The sequence below is a fragment of the Arvicola amphibius genome, chromosome 5, assembly GCF_903992535.2.
Source record: "Arvicola amphibius chromosome 5, mArvAmp1.2, whole genome shotgun sequence".
NCBI classification, from domain to species: Eukaryota; Metazoa; Chordata; class Mammalia; order Rodentia; family Cricetidae; genus Arvicola; species Arvicola amphibius.
In genome coordinates, this window is record NC_052051.1 from 72,309,325 (window position 1) to 72,330,463 (window position 21,139).

Here is a 21,139-nt window from a genome sequence, read left to right on the forward strand (position 1 = left end):
TAGCCCATGCACTCCTTTTTTATTTTTTAAAGTAAGGATATAAAGGAAGAATGGGACCGAGTCTAGATGTCTGCGTAGGGTGAATGAATGGATAAAGGGAATGACCTGGGGTAAATAAGCTCAAGAAGTAGGGTTATGGTGGTGACCATTTTTTTTCCTTTCAGTAGAAGCAGGGCCGGTGTGTACCTCAGCAGCAGAGTAGTTACTTAGTCCACTAGAACCCCTGCACTGGGTGTCATTTAATTTGAATCTTACAACTGATAGCAATAAACAGTAAGTGCCCTATTTTAAGTCATAGGTTGGTGGTCTCTCATTTTATGCTTGGGACTAGCAATGTTTGGATTTGCAGATATCTACGTATATATTTGTATATATAGAATAAATTATATATATAATGAGCTATCTTGGGGATGGAAACCAAGGATAAACACAGACTTCATTTGTTTCACATATAACTTAGACAATGCTTTAAATGCATCTTTAACTTCACTATGACCTGCCATATGAAGTGACGTGTGGATTCCGTCTGTGACATCATGTCTGCATGCAACATTTTGGACTCTGGACTTTTAGATTATATGCACTTAGCCTTTATATGGAAGTACTACAGTTTATAAGGGAAATCTATAGAATTATCTTTACATTAGGTATAAAGGATACACTAATTTTAATAGTTGATATAAATTTTATGTATCAAATTAAAATAAGAAAGTGTTTGTTTCACAATTAAGTGGAAAATATTTAACGAATTCTACTATTACCAGTATTTTAAAGATGAAAAAAATCCCAAGAATGCATACGAAAGGAACTAACTTAAAGGAAATATTTTGCCTTTACATGCAAATTTACATGCTTTAAAATAAGCAAATACCAAGTGAAAAGTTTTTATTTCACCTCTCTGTCACCTAAAGCTGTAAGAATATAAGAAAATATTTAATGTGGAGGAGATTAAGTCTGACTTGTATTCAGTGACAAATTAGTGACATCAAGAAACTACAACTCATTTAAAAGCAGTCAAGTTTTATTTAAGGCGTAATTAAGTTTGTTTTATCTTTGAAGCCTAGACATCTACTTGGCTCACACAATTCCATTTTCTCCAACTGGGAACTGTGTTGGATCCATTCCCATCTTCTTCATAGAGACAGCAATGTCAAACAGGTAGTCATAACACTCACACCTAGAAGAGAAGGCAAGGGGACTGAACGTGTGTCAGGATAAAGCTCTCCGGTCCTCACTACCATGTCTCCCAACATTAGCTTTGCTACGTGGCTATGTTTGCTACTGAGTTCATACCAAAAGTTTACTACTTTGACCCCAACAAATTTCAGACCTGCAAAGGAATCACACTGAGTTGCCACTATATCATTTACTTCCTGGGAAATATACTACTCACATGAAGTTATGTTTTTATTATGCACTATATTTCTTAAATAAAATTTATATTATTTAAGATCTGTGACTCTTTTCCTCTGTAGCAAACTTCACCGAGCCTTCCTAAATCAGAGCTGACCTAATTAATACTTCCTGAAGATTTAACAGAGTAAGAAATCAGGTCTCTCCAAATAACACTGACAGATTATTTAAGTTGAAACCAGTCAACTAACAAACACATGGAAAACTTGTATTTAATTTTAAATCCTAAAATGTGTTAGTTCATTTTCACATTCTGAGTGTGATTTGCACCAAATCTCTAATTCGGTCTTACATGGTTTTTGCTTTCTCCCACGTCTCTCCCCACACGTACACCCCGTGACGCCTGACGAGCACTGCACAGGAGTCTGGGTATTCGTTCATCGCAAGAGCCATCCGTTCTTTGAGGTCTTTCTCTTCAGGCGTGTTCTCAATAATGGGTACCACTAATATGTCATCATACCTGTAAGACAGAACAAGACATCCACTCCCACTAAAATATCAATATTCTATTTGTAATTTCTGCTGCTAGTGACCAGCTGATATCTATATAGCACTCCAACATCTCCAACTTCAAAACAAGATGTTGCAAGTTATTCTGTATATCTTATACTAAAAGATACCAAATGGCAGGCAGCCCTGAATTTAAATGGCAGAAATTTGTATAGTATACCAGAACCTAACAAAGAAATCAAGACCATACAAGCATTTTTTTGAAGATAATCAGAACATTTTAAACATAAGATAGGAAATGATACATCTCAAACTATATATTACATAGTAGGATTATTTCCCAATATAAAAATCATTGTTATTTCAACTTGGCAGAATACCAAAATGTTTTGACAGGCAAACCAATCAATGTAGGTGTGGTCTGTGGCACCAGGATAGAAAAGAACCATATAGCAACAATTACCAAGGTTATGTTAATTCTTTCTGAATAATCTCGAACCTGAGGCATTAGAACTTTTGTTCTCGGGGCCTGAACTGGCCCTTTACTATAGCCACATTGATGATTATCTTACATATCACCATAGAACCTTCATCTGGCGTTGGATGGAGATAGAGACAGAGACCCACATTGGAGCACTGGACTGAGCGCCCAAGGTCCAAATGAGGAGCAGAAAAAGGGAGAACATGAGCAAGGAAGTCAGGACAGTGAGGGGTACGTCCACTCACTGAGACAATGGGACTGATCTAGTGGGAGCTCACCAAGGCCAACTGGACTGGGACTGACGGAGCATGTGATCAAACCGGACTCTCTGAACATGGCTGACAAGGAGGGCTGACTGAGAAGCCAAGGACAATGGCACTGGGTTTTGATTCTACTGCATGTACTGGCTTTGTGGGAACCGAGTCTGTTTGGATCCTCACCTTCTTAGACCTGGATGGAGGTGGGAGGAACTTGGACTTCCCACAGGGCAGGGAACCCTGACTGCTCCTTGGACTGGAGAGGGAGGGGGAGGGAGGATGGAGGGAAGGGAAATGGGAGAAGGGGAGGAGGTGAAAATTTGTAAAATTATATAATAATAATAATAATAATAATAATAATAATAATAATAATAATAAAAAGAACTTTTGTTTTCACTTTTTTCTCAGTAAATTCATTAGATAAAGTCAGAATATAATAATGTTCAATCAAGCAATTTCGCTACAAGTGAAACTAGGTCCATTCTTGAGGTTGCTTGTAATCAATGACTCCTCAGACAAGCGTTCCTTTATACAAGGCTTTTCTCACACAGCCTTTCACAAAAGCAGTGAGAAAATTAACAGAGAAATGCCAAGTGTCATCTGAAGTGACCACCTGCAGGCAGGCATAGACTAAGCAGCTGTCGGGTGATTCATAATATGGGCAGCCATTATCGTAGTAGTATAGACTTGCCCACAATCCGACTGTAATTGAGACAGAAGTAATTATACAATACTGTAGTGTGGAAGGAGTGAATTGCTGGTCTCACATCTTCTCTGAAACTAGCCTGAAGAGCGTCAGACTTATATTTTCCTATAGCATTCGTCATACAGTCAGAGATATGTCCAGGCGCAAAATAATTTCAAAGCACAGTGAGACTAGAAAACAAATTCAAAGCAATCTCTTATTTCATCAACAGGATACTGATCTCACAAGGTAAATACGAAACAGAGGCACGGAAGTACTCTGACTGACTGTCGGCATCCTCTGCACTCCAGCAGAGGCATGCTACTTGATGGCAGCCACAGTAAGGCATGTTCAGCTCACCTGGTAAGGAGGGGAAGTTTGATGCTGACTTTGTTTAGCTTAGCTCTGCTGCTGAGGCCTGAACCCAGGGCCTTGAGAGTGCCCAGCACATACTCCACTGCTTTAAATTACACCTTTTCGACATAATTTTCGCAGTGCCGAGGAAGGCGTTAGGCACACACTAAACAAGGAAATCAAATGAGCTGAGTTTTCAGCAGAGGTTTAAACACATCCAAGCTGTTCCCTTACTGCGGTCACAGGAAGACAGCGCTGTGGTGCCTTCAGTACCAAGAGCACAGTCCTCTGAAGGGAGGGGAACCAGGCCCCGCGGACTAGGAAGCAAGGCTCAGCTTGCACCTGGACACTGGGAACCTGTGTCTTCAAGCCATTCAAGTCTAGATTCATAAATAATGGCGACATTTTTGCAGGCTGGTGGATTTATTTAAATTTAGTTAGAGGTCACTGCTGTGCACTTTTCTGTCACCACATCGCAAATTCTGAAATACAGTCATTTCTCTAATTAAAATGAACAGAAGTTTTTATAACAGGAGCATATTCTAGAAATGTATTATATCAATATAAACTCTAATGGTAGTCTCAGTTCCAGCTTCCCGAAGACAAAGTGGAGGTGAGGAGCTCTTGCTTTCTCAGCGCTGAAAACAGGGGCTGTCCTCGCCCATCTTGACAGAAAGTCCAGGCAAGACTTCTGTTCGTTTAATGGAGCAAACATTTCATTATTCATGTTGCTAATAACTCAGCATGTCTGGGGAGGGGAGGAGCAGTCTGTGCCCCTGAGAATGCCTTTGAAGGTTCATTGTTATGTGAGGTATTACTGAACACAGAGCCCACTGCATCTCATTAGATGCATAAAGAGGAGGAAAAAAATGCATGCCAAATAACTTAATAATAAAATTATACCTGTAATACCCTCCTGAGGTACATTTCTTTATTCCTTTGATCATCTCTTGATGTGTAATTTTAAACTCCTGTCCTGGAAACAGGAGGGTGGCCAAGACAGCAGCCTTAGAGTGGGTATGGATCACTGCGCCTGCTCCTGCAGGATGAAGAGGCAGCAGGTCAGTGAGGAGAACTTACGTCTTTAAGAGAAAATCAACACCTATATCTATGCACTTTATGTATGTATGTGTTTCCTTATGAACCTGACTTTCTCTGTTAGAGGGTGGGTAAGATGGGGTCCTAGTTAGCTTCTGTTGCTGTGACAGAATGCTGGCTAAAGCCAGCCTGGGAAAAGAAAGCGTTTATGTGGCTTACATGTCCTGCATCACAGTTTCCCACAGAGGGAAGTAAGGGCAGGAACTCAAGGCAGGAACCTGGAGGTTGGAACTGAAGCAGAGGCCATGGAGGGATGCTCTTGACTGGCTCTCATGGCTTGCTTAGCCCACTTCCTTATACATTCTAGGAGCACCTACCCAGGAGTGGACTATCCAGTGGGCTGTGCCCTCCCACGTCAGCCATTAACCAAGAAAATTCACCTCCAGACCTGCCTACAGGCCAGTCTGACGGAGGCACCTCCTGAGTTGAAGGTCCTCTTCCCAGGTGACTCTAGCTTGTGTCAAGCTGACAGGAGCTAACTAAGAGGAAAGTGGAGTAACAACGGACTTTCATCAGAGGCCGATGAGAATGCAACGAGGGGAAACAAAATGCTTGCATGTTAGATCCCCGAGAGCTGTTAACTGAAGTCACGACGGCTGTGCTAGCGAGGCCAGCTCTGCTTGGAACCTGCGTACCTCTCATGGTATAGGCGTTCATGAAGAGAGGAGTACACTGGCTTTTTCTGAGCATCTTAGAAGCTGGAGGCCCACTTATGTCCTGTTCATTGATGTCACAAACAAACATATCTTCTGGCTATTTATAGAGAGATAAAAAGAAAAGAAGGTAAAAAATAACAAAATGTCTCTACTGGGTATATTTATACAGTATATGCATATGTAAACAAGTTTAACATTCAAACCAAACATTTACGGCATCCCCAAAATTTTAGTACCAAGAAAAAAAAATGTCCAAGTTTTATACTGGGACTGGAGTGACGGCTCGGAGGTTAAGAGCACTGACAATTCTTCCAGAGGACCTGGGTTTGGTACCCAGGACTCACACGGCTGCTCTCAACCATCTAACTCCAGTCCTGAGAGACCTGATGCCCTCTTCTGGCCTTCAAGAGAACTGCATGCACATGGTGCACAGATACACACGTAGGCAAGATACTGATACACACAAACTAATACAATTAATAGTTTTATACTATCAAAAACTTTCTTGAGAGTTAAAAAATCACTTTCTTTTAGAACTTGAAGGATAAGATTGGATGTAGAAGCAATTATGTATATAATGATGTTGTTGTCAGTTCAGACTTAGGCCTGCCATTTCACAACTACATTTTCGGGAAACCATATAACATGCCCAAGAAACTTAGTAATGATGCTCCTCTTCAAGTTTTCGGGAGAGTGTTGATTGACCTAGCTGTTTCTCAGTGATTCCTGCATATTTCCGATTTGCATCTTCCGAATACCAGGCTTACTACAGGCTACAATATAAGCTTTCACTAAGAGAGCTACTTTTCTTTTTTCTTGTAAATATATAATCAATGTTTTATGTATTTGGTTAGATTTGGGGAAATATTCTAGCATTGATATAGAATATTGATATAGAATATATGCCACTTTTCAAATTTTTGAAACAGAACTTCCCCATTTTGAATTGGAATAAGAATCAGTTTGTGTGAGCTGAGCCTATCAGTAGGAGCGGCTCACCAGTCTGATAAAGATGTGCCGAGGCTGCGCTACCCACTGCTGCCTGCTACAGCTCTCTGAAGGAGATTTTTAAAATTCATTTATTTTTGTTTTCCTGCATGTATGTATGTATACCATGTGCATACCCGGTACCCTCTGAGGTCAGAAGAGGGGCTTTAGATCCCCTACAACTGGAGTTAGAGGCAGTTGTGAGCCACTGTGAGGGTGAGAACTGAGATGCAAACCCAGGTCCTCTGCAAAAGCAGTGAGTGCTCTTAATCTGTGAGCCGTCTCTCCAGCCCCAGGAGAGTTTACAACACACGCTGCAGACGTGGAAGATACTTGCCGCCTTAAAGAAACATTTCATAATTACTCAGCAAATACTGAATAGTTACTTAGCAAATGTTTGTTGATTAGTTACTTAAATCTTCACAACAGAACCGCCCTTCAAAACTAACATAACCTTTAGAAGCGATTCCACTTGGTGGAATGGCAGTTAAGGAGAGGGGACTAAGGGCTTACAAAGGACCCTTTAGCGTACCTGAATGCGTTCCTTTTGCACGCCTGAGGGAGCAATGTAGATTTCATTGCTGGCAACACAAAATATAGAAATTGGTTTTTGTTTAGCTGAAGTTCTGGTTTTAAACAAATAAAGTGCATCCCTGCAGTATAACCATTTAATGTCCTCTACACATCAAGCCCCGAGCAGCTGCTTGGTTGAGTGAAGGAGTTAGGGTGCACAGGATGAGTTCTAGGCTACTCTGAAACACTAGTGGCCTAAGAAAACTCGTGATAGTTGCTTTTGTCTTCCTCTTTCACATATATGTATTTCTTTTCATGGGACAAAATTTTAGTAGTAGCTAGACCACTATCTAGAGAAAATGTAAATTTGAATATGTTAATTATTTACCACTCATGGCATGAATGAATAGAATTTAAGTATACTATGTAAAATATAGTTAACCTAAAATCAGGTAAAATATACGTCTGATTGAAAACATTTTTGCATTGTAAAGAATGAGATTCAAATTCATTTCATGAAGTCATGAAACACAGAGCCCTCTGCTGGACAGTTTGCTAACTACAGCATTAGCACTAGGTAACTGAGGAATTTCCTCTAAGACAAGCATGCAAATCTTGGAAATTATTTGGCAATTAAGCAATCACAAAAAGTTAGAAATGAGATTAGGATATTGAGTGTGGTTGCATATGCCTATAATCACAGCACTTAGGAGACTGAGCAGGGAAGACCATGAACTCAAGACCAGCAAACATCTGAAACAAAATAAACAGCGCACACACACACACACACACACACACAGAAAGAGAGAGAGAGAGAGAGAGAGAGAGAGAGAGAGAGAGAGAGAGAGAGAGAGAGAGAGAGAGAGAGAGAGAGAGAGAGAGAGATCTACACCTGCTGTACCATTTTTCCACAAGGTCCTCTAAGGTGCTGTCAAATTTGACTTGCAACATAATTCCCAAATCTTTCCCGTTCTCTCCACTTAAAGAACAAAAGAACGGTCCACTTATAAGTTTCGGTTGCCAGAGCACATTAACGAGCTGCCACAAAAATGGAAACCAAGAGAACAGCTTTTGCCACGGAGGCAGAACCGCACAATGGACAAATGTCAAAGGCTTCAAAGTGACAGCGAGGATGGCTTATTTGAAGCTGCCAAAGTGGTTACTACAAAACACACAGGCTTGGGACTGGGATTAAAGGCGTGCGCCACCACCGCCCGGCTAAGCTAAGTAAGTTTTTAACATAGTAATTCCAACACAGAAAGAGAAATACAGGAAACATACAAAGTGACAGCTTCTGTTTTATATAACACACAGAAGCTTGAAGGACAATGTTTGCTTGATTCTATCAAAAGAACCTGGAAGTTCCAGGGAATGAATTCTGGAGTTTATTTCTCTATACTCCCTGCTCTTTCACTCTGTGGTAAATAAGAGGGCAGAAAAACAAGAGTTCACTCTACATCTGTGTCCAGGTGTGTCTATTTGTACTTAGGCTCTGGTCATTAAAGGTCACTGAAATACAAGGTCTCAACAGCTCATCTATAATAGGAGTTTATCAAATGTGATCCTAGCAGCATGCAACAAGCTTACTGCAGCTGGCACATACTGATGTAAACAGGAAATGGTAAGTCTAAACATAATGACCAAGCCAAGGGTAATGGCTGCTGAGTGTTGTGGAATTGCTTTGATGACTCCCATATGTGTCCTTACTTTCAATCCCTATGCGTGTCCTCGCTGTCATATATATGTGTGCGCGTGCGTATGTGTATATATGCATGTATAATCCTGGTACCATGCACCAGTCATGTAAGCTGGAGTGGTATCAGCCAAACCTTGAAATCTGTTAGTATTTCTGCATTCCCAAAGACTTACTGTCTGTATGATGTTAGGACATTATCTACTATATTTATATGTCTTTTCAAATTTATTTGCACCAAAAGTCAGACATGGAAGACAAAACTATTACCAGAAACATGAAGATGAGTAATGGTGGCTCATAAAGTCATTTAAATATTAGGGTGATATTCAACATTTTACTAAAAACACCCATTTTAGTCTGTAAAGCATAAACGGGAAGCCAAACCGTTAGCCTTAAAACTTTGCTTCTTCCCACTTGTGGCCTCTAGGGGGAGCTCCTAGCCCACTAAAACTAAGGGAAAACTAAACATGATGCAACTTTCCTATAAATTGTAGTGCTATAAAAGTCATTAAATATTAAGAGATGTGCCAATAAATGGTTTATGTTGGCCACACACAGTCAGTGTGTGGCACAGTAAAGTTCTTTCAGAAAGAGAAGTCCTTTACAGTTAATTCCTTGCTTTAAAAAATTCTCAAAATTTTGAGTTTTCATTCTACTCGTTCTAACATCTATATCCAGAAATGACCTTTTTAGCTCAGTTTGGTAGGAGCCCTATTATGTAAAAGACCATTCTCTGGACATGAAAATAAACAGTACTAGCCGGGCGGTGGTGGCGCACGCCTTTAATCCCAGCACTCGGGAGGCAGAGGCAGGCGGATCTCTGAGTTCGAGGCCAGCCTGGTCTACAAGAGCTAGTTCCAGGACAGGCTCTAGAAACTACAGGGAAACCCTGTCTCGAAAAACAAAAAAAAAAAAAAAAAAAAAGAAAGAAAGAAAGAAAATAAACAGTACTTAACTAGATACATTTAGAAAATGATTTATTATAAATTATACATCAGGAAAATTAAATTACAGGCACTTGACTTTTAAATAGAAAAATGAAACAAGAACAAATTATTAATAGTTCCGAGTATATTGTGAACAAGACAACTTGAAAATTGAGGCAAAGCAATCTGAGCGCCTGCTCAGAGCTGAAGTGACACACCAGCAGCTGGGTGACTGATTGGACGTGAGTGGCACAGATGGCCATGTGGGCCTGCCAGGGAACATGCCGTGTCTATACTCTGATCCTTGTATTCACTATATAAGCTGCAATTAAGGTACCTTTTGCTACTCCCCCACTATTGAATTGTTTCATGAATTACACTGTAATTTGAAGCAGATGAAATTATAAAATCATCGTCTTGTGAGATGGAGTAAAATTCCTTCTGTTTAAAATGTCCTGATTTTACTTTATAATCCATTTACTAGTATGAAATGCAGACTCTTTGAAATGGATATATTCATATATGTATACACACATATATGTACATACATATGTACATGTACATACATATATATCGTGTATACATATACTCACCATACAAATGTTTTAATAACCCAATTTTGCTAAAGAGAAAAGGTGGACTGGAATAGAGAAATAAGGCGCCCTCACTCAGGTTAACATTCAGCCTCCAGATGGCAATGTTCATACAACATTTCAGGAGGAAAACACTAATCCTACTTCAGAAAGTCTCGGGAGAAGGAGGTGTCACCTTGAGAGTCATTGCCAGTGCTTATTCCTCATCTGTTCAAAGACAAGACATTCTCTGAATCCAATAAGCAATAGAAAATGATTCTTTCTTTCTGATTTAAATCCAGTGCCTCAAAGAAGTAGATACCAGCAGATGCTATGCCCATTAATAATAATATCTCTGCTTACAATAGTACATGGCCTGTTTCTGAACTCAGTAAACATGGATTTTTGAATTTTCAACGAGTAATAATCTGTATTTAAGTGACTTCAAAATATGTCTCTGAACTTTTTAAATAAATCTACGGCTGTCTAGAGAGGATCCTGTAGAGATACATGAACATACTTGCTGGACTGTTACCTACCTTCACTGTTCCAAAGAGAGAATCAAATTATCCCAATTAACACCTGGGATCCAAAGCCTTCGGTGTTTAAAGTGCTTGTTGCTCCTGCTCCTGGTTCCGTTGGGTCATGCAAACACCCACCGATCATTTAGAAAGTAAACAGCTTCAGTATCACATTAAACTGGCTATCCGCTGGGTTTGGACACACCACCCCTAGCGTGCTGAACTGGAGAACTCCAGAGCTGAAATCAACCAGAAACTCACCCATGCTTCAAGCTAATTCCTCCTCCGGTGCCGGTGACCCAGCCCAGATGGTAAAACTGTTTGCAAAGTTCTGGGATCAGGAATCTGGGGTGTTCCTTGTCCTTAAACAGAAGATAATGACTTTTTAAACAGACTTTTTAAATTGTGTATTCTAGCTGTCATTTCTAACACAAAACCAACCTAAGGACACTCAAGGAAATCTACTTAAGAGATAGTTAAGGAAACAAACATGCTCTGTCTCTAGCATTCAGAAAATGGATTGACTTAGTTATTTGACAGTCTGGGACTGGTCAGTATAGGGGCCTAAGTCTAACTTTATGGAACAGGCTGTGAGAACAAGGCAGGGAAGTGCCAGGGGTCTATGACACACTATCAACAGAAAGCCAGTGGGACCTAGTGCCACACAGGGATGTTATTCACACAAAACACACCCCACTAGAACATCATACACAAGATATTATGGTTGTTATTTGTCCAACACAATCTATGCTGGTTCAGTTCCATTTTTATCTTAAAAATGTTCAGTTTTCCAAAGTGATTTCAATATCTTCTCTTATTACAATTACAATAAACACTCACTATGAAAATTAAAACCAAGCAAATAGCAATAAGCAAATCCTACTGAAAAGCAGCCATGATTCTTTCCTGGGAAGGCATTTTGTTTAAAGGGGCACATGAATAAAGGCTGAGGTGAACAGTGAGCCTCATTTATACGTGTCGCTCCAATAATTACCTGCTAAGAAAACCATGTCATTTGTCTCCCCCTGTTTTGTCTTAATAGTTTAAATTAATGAAAACAAAAACAAAGAGAAATACAATGAACTCCATTTTGGCAGTATGACATATAGCAATACCGTGAAAATAAGTAAGAACTGCTGATTAAGTCACTTTTACAAATATTTCAAAATACATTGCTGAAGTGGGAAGATTTCACAGGGGTCCTAAAAGAAATGAGAGTGGGGCATTTTGGGAGCAGGGAACCCCAAGGCCAGGATTTTTCTCTTCAAGGCACCTGAAAAAAACCTCTGGGGACCCCGAGCCTCCATTCTGAGGGCCCGACAAGCATTAGAAATTCGAGATAAAGTCCAAACTTGCATCACACAGAAAAGCCCCATATAAACCCAGGACTCAGTGGGCTGCATTTTCAAGGAAAGGCAAACAAGAAGCCCTTGCTATGCAGAGCAAATAACTGGACTGCTACCCTGGGCCCTGCGTAAAGGCGCAAAATCATTCTTGAGGTCAGAAGAAAATCATGATTTCAACAGACTGGATGCTCAGCTGAAATTGTGCTTTCCCAAATGTTCTTGATTCTCACTCCCTCTCCCTCTAGGCACATAGTTTTAGACAAGTTTTCTGAGTGATTGCTGATGAAGGAGCCTTCACAATACAAAACTGAAAGCATGGGAGAAAGTTAGACATTTTGTAAAGCTCAAACCAATACAGACTTAAGAGGAAGCAGGACTTAAAAACTACATTGTATCTAATTCTTTGTTTACATGATGTTGAGTGTGCTGGCTAGTTTTTATGTCAACTTGACACAGGCTAGAGTCATCTAGGAAGAGGGAACCTCAATTGAGAAAATGTCCCAACCAGACTGGTCTGTGGGCAACAATGTGGCGTATTTTCTTACTGATAACTGATGTGGGCCCAGCTTCCTGTGGGCTGTGGGCGGTGCTGCCCCTGCGCTGGTGGTTCTGGGCTGCATAAACTATGAGGACCAAACCAGGAAGCAGAACTCCTCCACAGTCTCTGCTTCAGCTCCTGCCCTGACTTCTCTGGATGATGGACTCCAAGTTGTAAGGTGAAATAAATCCTTTCCTCCCCAGTGTTTTGTCCTAGCAATAGAAATAGAAACCTTAACTAAGACACCGAGCCTCTCTTTTATTCAACCATTAAATGAGAACACATTGAGGAATAAAATGAGATAAATGAAGATAAAACACACAGCACAAAGCTGAAGAGATGGCTCAGCAGTTAAGAGCATGTATTGCTCTCGCAGAGGACCAGAGTCCAGTTCCAGCACTCACATCAAATGGCTCACACTCCTTTTAACTCCAGCTGCTGGGGGTACTGAAGTCTCTGGCCTTCTTCAGCAACTGCATGTACATCTACCTACCTACCCCCCCCCCCCCCCCACACACACACACTTTAACAAAAATTGGAGCTGGACAGATGGTTTAGAGGTTAAGGTCTATATCCCCTTGCAGAGGGTGGGAGTTTAGTTCCTAGCGCCCATGTCAGGAGAGGCTCACAACCACTTGTTACCCCAGTTCCAGAGGACCCAGCACCCTCTGCTGGAGTCCTTGGGAACCTGCACTCCTGTGTACATATCACATGGAGCTACACACATACACAAATGTTTAAACATACAATTTAAAATCTCTACAATAAAATCACTCGGTACAAACTGTGCGGCACAACACTCGCTTCCTTCCATTTTAAAGAGTTAAAGTTCTTGAACACAAATTAATTACTTAAAGTTAATAATAAAATGGAATTCTTAACTTTTCTTAAGGAAACTAGCCAAAAATTTCTATGCCCCATATAATTTGCTATTTCCTTTTCTTGGGGAACATAAATGATATTTTAATTACATATTAAATACAGCTAATGGGAAGACTCCTGCAGTGTTCCAATCATTAAGACCAAATTTGCGCAACAAATTGCAAACATTACAGAAAATGGTCTATTATTATAGATCCCCCTTTCCTTTTGTCTTTCCCCAGCACTGAAGTATTAGAGCAATTAGCCAGCATCCTGCTACAGCCTAACACTGACAGGGCAGCAGGGTCGCTGCATCTCCCTCAGTCATTCAGATCAGTAGATACAATTCCGGGGAAGCCGTGGAGACCTAGCAAAGACACATCTGTGGAAGATGCAGCCACTTGAGCTGTGCAGCCCGAGAGGGTGAAAATGGAAAAGCTGTCTTCAAACTGGCAAGAAGGGAAGGCTTAGCTGCTGTCCCCTGCTCCCCTGGAGGCCAGCAGTACCTGTCAGCTGTCGTTGGAGCTGACTTTCAGTGAGCTTAACTGTATGACACGAAGCTAAAGACTCTCCACAATGGACTGTTAGCAGAAGCGCAGCTCTGGTGTGGCAGACACAGGCTATATCACAGACATTAAAGTGTAAAGTGCTGTTGTTCCACTCTGAAGGCCTCCCACCCTGGCCTGTCCAGACATACCTACTTATGCCCAACAGGGCTCCATTTATTACCTCTTCTCACACCTTTCATTTGAAAACCAGCATTCACCTGGACCCAGGGTTTCCTGGGAGACTCTGACACAAACACAAACTGTCAGGTGAGGGGGGATGCTCAACGGTAAAGCATATGTTTATTAGCATAAGCAGTACCCCCACTGTGGTCCAGGGACTAGAGCTTGGGCTTGGTTTCCTTGCAGGGCTCAGTGGTTTCCCCAGACTCCTGAATTTCAACACTGAGGGGGCCCACAGAAGGGGGTCAGTTCTACCGTGACTAAAGGTCAGAGAGTTCTGGCCTGTCCCTGCTCAAGGTTATTGACGTATGGCTACTAACAAGATATCTTGACCTAGGTGTTTTGGGTATTAAGATGGCCCACTGAGGTGGATCTGGTCCACCTTGACCAAAGGTCAGAGAGTTCAGGCCAATTCCTGCTCCTTTAAGGACATGACAGGAGGTGTGTCCCAGGGAGTGACTGCCTACAGGATGCCTGGCCTAAGGGGTGCTCAAGGTATTGTTGCTCGATGCTTCAGGTATTGAAGAGGAAATTGCTGTTTGTTCTTCATATCATGGTAAAGCAGTCTTTTGCCTTCCTTCCCCGCTTTTTGGTGTGTGTACATCACACACCTACCTTTTGGGGTATAAAAGCATATGGAAAATAGACGTGGGTGAATTCAGTATTCACTGGGTTGCCCTCTCAACTGTATTCTGTGTCTCTGTCTATTTCATTTATATCTGTTTTGTCTGCCTGATATTTCTAATCCACATGCCCCTATCCTGGAACCTACTAACCTATCGAGACTGGACCTCAACAAAACAACAGTTTTCTTTTTTAGTTGGGGGTGGGGGTGCACATGCCGTGGTCAAAGCAGCACTTCATGCAGTCAGCTCTCTTCTACCTCTATGTGGGCTCTGGAGAATGAACTCAGGTCAATGGCTTATGCAGCAATTGCTTTACCCACTGACTCAGTTCACAGGCCCATGGGTAGTTTTATTAATTTTAAGGAATGACATGTGGTTGCCAAGTAATGACACTAATTATATTTTAACTCTCCACTATTATTGTCTTCAGAAAAGAGTGGATTTTAAACATAAAGATAGTAAGGAGAATAACGTCAGAGTAAAGGGTAATCTTTTAACGTGAATGCAATGAATTTGCAGAAATTGCTATTTCCGTTGCTCTCACTTTGTAATGCCAATAAATTCTTCCCAGGACTGACCTTTTGAGTAGAAGTTACACTTTCTCTATTTGATCTCCTTGTCTGCTTTTCTTCTCCTCCAGTTCATCCTCCATTCTACCTTGAGTACTGAACTAACACAGTCCTTTTATAATGAGTTTGGACCCTCAAATCAACAGGTGCTCAAATACCATTTCCTTGATCTGTTACGTCCTTTTATGTTCTAATTTACTTTTCAAGTATTTCAGCCATGTTTTCTGTAAATCCCTCAGTTCTAGTCAAATTCCTTACTGAATCAATTACAAGGTGGCTCTTAGGGATCACTGTATCCTGGCAGTTACACTGACGGTCTGCCCTCACGGTGCCAGGGTTGGCCCATGTGCTAACAGACCGTGACAGAAGTGGCTACTGTGCTAATTCGCAGATGAGGCTGTAAGATGTGAGGTCAGTGTTGGATCCTGGGAATCTCTCTCTCTCTGGGATCACTGGTTCTTTGCGGGGCCAGCCCATGCAGAAGGCCACCACAGCCTGCAGAAGGCACTTCGGGGAGCAGATCTTCTTTGTGCGGTCCATCCTTGATATGACTATTGCTCGGACAACAGCTGAATGCTCCCTCATGAGGTCCTGATCCAGAACACAGCCGGGTTGCTCCTAGATTCCTAACCCTGAGCATCTGTGGGATACAATCAGTGCTGTTTCCAGCCGCTAAATTTTGGGATGGTTTGAGTATAGCAATAGGTAACTAAGCTATGTCTTTCTCCCCGGCAAGAATACAGTTTTCTTTATACTGCCGCTGCTCATGCTGGATCTCCAGTTGTTGCAGTTCTCTCAAACACTGCTTAGCTTTTTCTCAAGCAAGATGCAGCCACCCCGGTTCCAATTCTGTGCGACAGCATTTGCTCTTCGTACTTGTTTCCTGTCATGTATCATATACTTCACTCCTTCAGTCAACAACGCCTGAGTGCTACACACATGATAGGCAGAGAAAGAAATATACGTAAGGCCCACTCTGAGGAGCTTCATCTGTAAACTTCTCAGTTATGAGATGATAATGTATAATGCAAAATGGGTGGAGCACAACGGGAGTAGAAGCTAGAGATAGGGAGGAAAGGAATTAGGAAGGGGTCTTGAGCTCACGGGTGGTAAGAATGTTACACAGGTGGATAGGGGAGAACTCAGAAGATGGAGCTGGTTACAAATTATGTCTTGTGGATGAAGGTGGGGAGTCGGGAATATCTGCCTCTTCAAAACTTTGAAAATATGTGTGTGTGTGTGTGTGTGTGTTTTGCCTGCATATATGTCTGTGCACTACTTGTATGTCTGGTGCCCACAAAGGCCAGAAGAGGGCATAAGAATTCTCTGGAACTAGAGTTACAGATGGTTGTGAGCCACCATTTAAGTGCTGGGAATGGACCTCTGGAAAAGCAGCCAATGCTGCTAACCACTGAGTCATCTCCCCAACTCTTTTTGAGACAAGTTCTCTCTGAACCTACTGTTTCAGCTAGCCTAGCCGGCCAGCAGGTCCTGGGAGCAGGTCCTCTCACCTTCATCCATTCCAGGGCTGGCATTACAGGAGCGTGCAACCGTGTGCAGCTTCTACATGTTTGCCAAGGATGCAAATCAGGCTGGCATGCTTCAGTGTCTACTGAGCCCACTGAGCCATCTCCCAGCCCTCATATCCAGCGTTCACACACCTGACTACCATAGTGGAGAAAAGATACTGAAGGGCAGTGTGGTGAGCCCACAAGTATTATACAGTCAATGTACATAAAGGTACAAAGTAGCCATTGTGGGGAGGGGGACACTAGAGACTGGGGACTGCTGGGCAGTGCTGCTGGCAGTGCTGAGGACCCTTTGGAGGGTAAAATAACCAGGATGAAGTGAGATTAATGAGCATAGTTGTAGCATATTCCCTAACAACATTTAGCTCCTTGAGGGGGCACAGCAGGGTTCTGGCTGGGGGTTGCATGAGGCCAAGGGTGTCAGTAAATTAAGTCAGCCTTAATTACCTTAAGTAACAGTTTTTTAAAAATGTTATTTATTTAGTTATTTGTGTGTGTATGTATGTATGTATGTGGGCATGACACCTGTGTGGTCAGAGAATAACTTGCAGGAGTTGGTTCTTACTGTCTTACCACGTGTGTCCTGGGGACAGAATTCAGGTTGTCAGGCTCGGCAGCAGGCACTTTCCCCCACTGAGCCATCTCACAGGTCCCCGCAGTAACAAGCACTTTGAAGAATTGGAGTTGGAAGCCAGACCAAAGTGAGGATCACTCACTTTATTTAGAAATAAACGAAATTTGCAGGTATAAAATCTACATACTCTTTCAGCAATGTTGGTATGGCGGGGAGTCCTAGATAGGAAACAGATGGAAAGTCAACACAAACAATCCCTTATTATATGTGTTAGAACTCGTTTTTCAGACACTGTAACAAAATGCCTGAGCTACTACCATGAGGAAAGGCTTATTTTGGCTCAGTTTTATAGGCTCCATCCATGGTTAGCTGGGTCTATCACTTTTCGGCCTTTGGTGGAGTACAGGGCAAAAGGTACATGGTGGCACAAATGGTTCACCCGATGGCCAGGAGGGAAAAGAGAAGAAGGTACATAGGGTGTACCATGCCCTTTGGGGTCACATGCTCAACGACATAAGGATCTTTCGCTAGTCCCCACCTTGTACAGGTGCTTCTACCTCCAAATGGTGCAAACCTAGGGGATAAGCCTTTACCATGCAGACCTTTGGGGACACCCAGCATCCAAATGATAGCATTTGCTAAGAGGCAGAGCTGGAGGACAAGAAGAGACTTAAGGCGTAGAGAGCTATGACCTAATAGACAGGCTCTCTTGTGTGGGGGAAGGGAAATGAGATTGGAAGAACAAGGAGGTAATTGCCTTCAGCCAGTGAAAGAATGAAGATGCTATCAACAAGAGGAATTGCCAGCATTTGCTGGGTGCTTCTTCTGTGACGGTTAAAGCTGTATGGCCTACTGTATCCTTATACCAACCCCATTATACTAAAAGATGAGCTTGTCGAAGACTACCAGATACTAATGGCAGAGCCAAGATTTGAATCCGGGCAATATGGATACAGACCCCACTCCTTTACTTTAAATTACGCTGTAGTTGGAATAAAGGAGAAACTGAAGTCGAAAAGTTTACATGTAAAGCTTTTCCTGTCATTGCACTTTCAGGGGCAACATGCTTGGGGCATGAGATGAAGGGAGATGGTAAGGTTTTCGAATAACCACCTAAAGTAGCATGAGAGGCAGCTCCCCGGAGGGACAGCACACAGATTCACTGATCCATTGGGCTGACCTCTCCTTAGCTCCTGTGGGTTCTCAGCAGCTTGGTGAAGAGAGATTCAAGAAAAGACACTAATTGCCATATAGTGTAAAGGATACGTGGGTACACAGGGGCAGCAATAGGTATGAGAAAGAAAACTGTGTGATGAACAGACAGGGATGGGCCGGGATGGATATGGTCAGGAGGTAGGCTAAGTGCAGGGAGGTGAAGGTGGGCAGGATGCCGAGATCAGGGAAATCACGAGGCAGGGATTAGATGGCCTTTGGTTGTAGCGTTAGTGCAGAACAACCAGGATCACTGCTAGATCTAAGTCATGCCCACCTGCGGCTGCCTCCACCTCCACCCTAGAACGAGCATCATTCTTACTAGCACGCACCCTAGAGCGAGCGCCATTCTCACAGCCATAGTGAGATGACAAGCACTCTGCTGTGATTCTGAAGTCATAAAGGGCCCAGTGTTTTCCCTTTCCTCAGTCCAGGAAATCCGAGCAAACTGACTGCAAATCCCGCTACTCATTAGCTCCATGGGCCTTCTCTTTTTCAGAACCCTGTAAGAGGGAGAACCCTGCTGTGTCTCTTGGGACTGACCTCTGTCCTAACCCCACTGTGCTGTGTCTTGTCAATAACCTTCCTGATTGACACAAAAGGATCTGGGTCAGAACCTTACAGTCACTATACACGGCACCATGATAGGAAAGGCAAAATAAAACAAATAAAAGTGATGCCTTCCTGGGTTTTCTCCCCAAGCTTGGCTTTCTAAGTAAGCATAAGAAGCATGTTCTTGGTAAGCTCTAACTACTGCAGCGTTTTGCTCAATAAACACTGGATGATCACATTTCTTACATTAAGAAAAGCCTTGTATCAATGGTTCAAACTTGTATCTTGTGGACTTTGCTGGCTTGTTTGATGCCCTGTTGGTGAAGACTTCCAAGCAGCTAACACATGGACAAGTCTTAAAATATACATAAATTAACCAAGAGAAAAAGTAGTTAGGTGTCTGAGCTGGCTAGTTTGATGTCAGCTTGACACAAGTTATAGTCATCTGAGAGGAGGCCCCCTCTATTGAGAAAATGTCTCCATAAGATCAGGTTGTAGGCAAGTCATTGGGCATTTTCTTAGCGTTTGATGGGAGAGGGCTCAGCGCATTGTGGATGGTGCCATCCTTCAACTGACTGTCCTGGGTTCCATAAGAAAGCAGGCTGAGCAAGTCATGAGGAGCAAGCCAATAAGCAGCACCCCTCTGTGGCCTCTGCATCAACTTCTGCCTCCAGGTTCCTGCCCTGTTAAGAGTTCCTGTCCTGACCATCGCTAATGACGAACAGTGGATGATATGAAGTGTATACCAAATAAACCCTTTCCTCCCCAAGATGCTTTGGTCATGGTGTTTCACCACAGCGATAGTATCCCTAACTAGGGCACGAACCAATCAGATTTACCGTGTGTTAATTTGATCTCTACAGTACTTAGAACCCAAGCCAATATTTCTAAAATCAAGACAAATCCACACAAAATGTGACTTCCTATCCCCCCCCCCCAAATCAGAATTTAACAATGAGTCCATACCTCCACACAGCATGAAAAAGCTAGACATGCGATAGGCTGTCCAGTCAAGGTGGCCTTAAGAGTTTTCATTCGGATTTCCTCAAAATCTGGGCCATAAACACTTCTGCTCTCACAACATCTTAGCAATGATTCTGATATACTGCTTTCATTTTCCTCACACACCTGCCTAGGGATGATACCAATGACATGTGTCCTATGTGCAAAATCTCCCCTCTCAATCTTACCTAACTTCAAAGCTTTATGAATTTACGGAAAGCCATTTATTCAAGAACAATAATGGTTGACAAATGTTTTTGCACTAAAACTTTCCTGGGTTTTATTTTTGAGACCTTTGACCCTAAACAAGGCTAATAAAAGGGGATAATTTCGTGGATTTCCCTTGAGTCTTCTGCAAGATTTATCACATGGTATCGAAACTTTGTTTTGAAACTTTGTTTTTCTAGTTCACTTGTTCACCATTTTCTTAGCACGTAGAAGGTATTCCATAAGACTGTGGCGTGTTTAACTGAAAGAAAAACGCATGCACCCCGAGGGTTTCTTTAAAGAAGAATCATTTCCACTACCTCCCACCTCACAAATAAGGCAGGCTACTCAAAAGGGTTCTGTCTTCCAGGCGCCAGGTCAGCACCAGGTTGAGCAGCCTCACTAGGAGATAGAAGCGACCTCGGACTGGCGCGGACTGAGCTAGGGATCAGGCATCTGCTCCGGCCCAAGCCCCACCTCGCGTACCGTAGACCGCTGTCCTTACCTGCACGCTGCACGGCCGCGAGCAACAGTCTCCCTGAGCGTGACAGCCAGACATGGTTGCGACCTCGGCTCGGTTATCCGCTGCGCGCTCTTTCCAGGCCTAAGCGCACCGTAAGAACGCTGTTAGGAGGCGGAACGGGCAGCCTGGGGGCGGAGCAAAAGCGAGGGGCGGGATCTGAGAGCGCCTCGCCCATTGGGAGAGCTTACGCCGGCGCAGACCGACTGGTGGGCGTGCCCAGGAAAGTTGGAGGCGGTGCTAGGAGGGCTGGTCCTCGAGTCTGA

The 21,139-nt window shown here is 42.7% G+C and overlaps 1 protein-coding gene across 3 annotated transcripts; it reads right to left on the reverse strand.

The window, feature by feature from the left end:
- Nucleotides 1–1,000: 1,000 nt before the first annotated feature.
- On the reverse strand, nt 1,001–20,999 carry LOC119815755 (APAF1 interacting protein). Of its 3 annotated transcripts, XM_038332039.1 has the most exons (7): nt 20,859–20,999; nt 10,871–10,971; nt 6,914–6,962; nt 5,374–5,491; nt 4,544–4,679; nt 1,706–1,873; nt 1,001–1,177 (listed from the first exon to the last, which is right to left on the reverse strand). In XM_038332039.1, exons 1-7 carry the CDS (start codon nt 20,910–20,912, stop codon nt 1,078–1,080), a joined length of 726 nt encoding a protein of 241 aa, XP_038187967.1. In that variant the 5' UTR covers nt 20,913–20,999; the 3' UTR covers nt 1,001–1,077. The 3 variants fall into 3 exon arrangements, with proteins under 3 accessions (XP_038187967.1, XP_038187970.1, XP_038187969.1); XM_038332042.2 differs by lacking the exon at nt 10,871–10,971 and having other exon boundaries at nt 20,859–20,994; XM_038332041.2 differs by lacking the exons at nt 6,914–6,962; nt 10,871–10,971.
- Between the last annotated feature and the right edge of the window lie 140 nt (nt 21,000–21,139).

Bases quoted from the DNA above. Each gene is read 5' to 3' on its own strand.
- LOC119815755 (XM_038332039.1), bottom strand. From the start codon at position 20,912: ATGTCTGGCTGTCACGCTCAGGGAGACTGTTGCTCGCGGCCGTGCAGC. The intron at 6,963-10,870 runs GTGAGTTTCTGG...TTGTGTTGCCAG, and splicing joins GGAATTAGCTTGAAGCATGG to CAATGAAATCTACATTGCTC. The intron at 5,492-6,913 runs GTACGCTAAAGG...CTCTATAAATAG, and splicing joins TGCAAAAGGAACGCATTCAG to CCAGAAGATATGTTTGTTTG.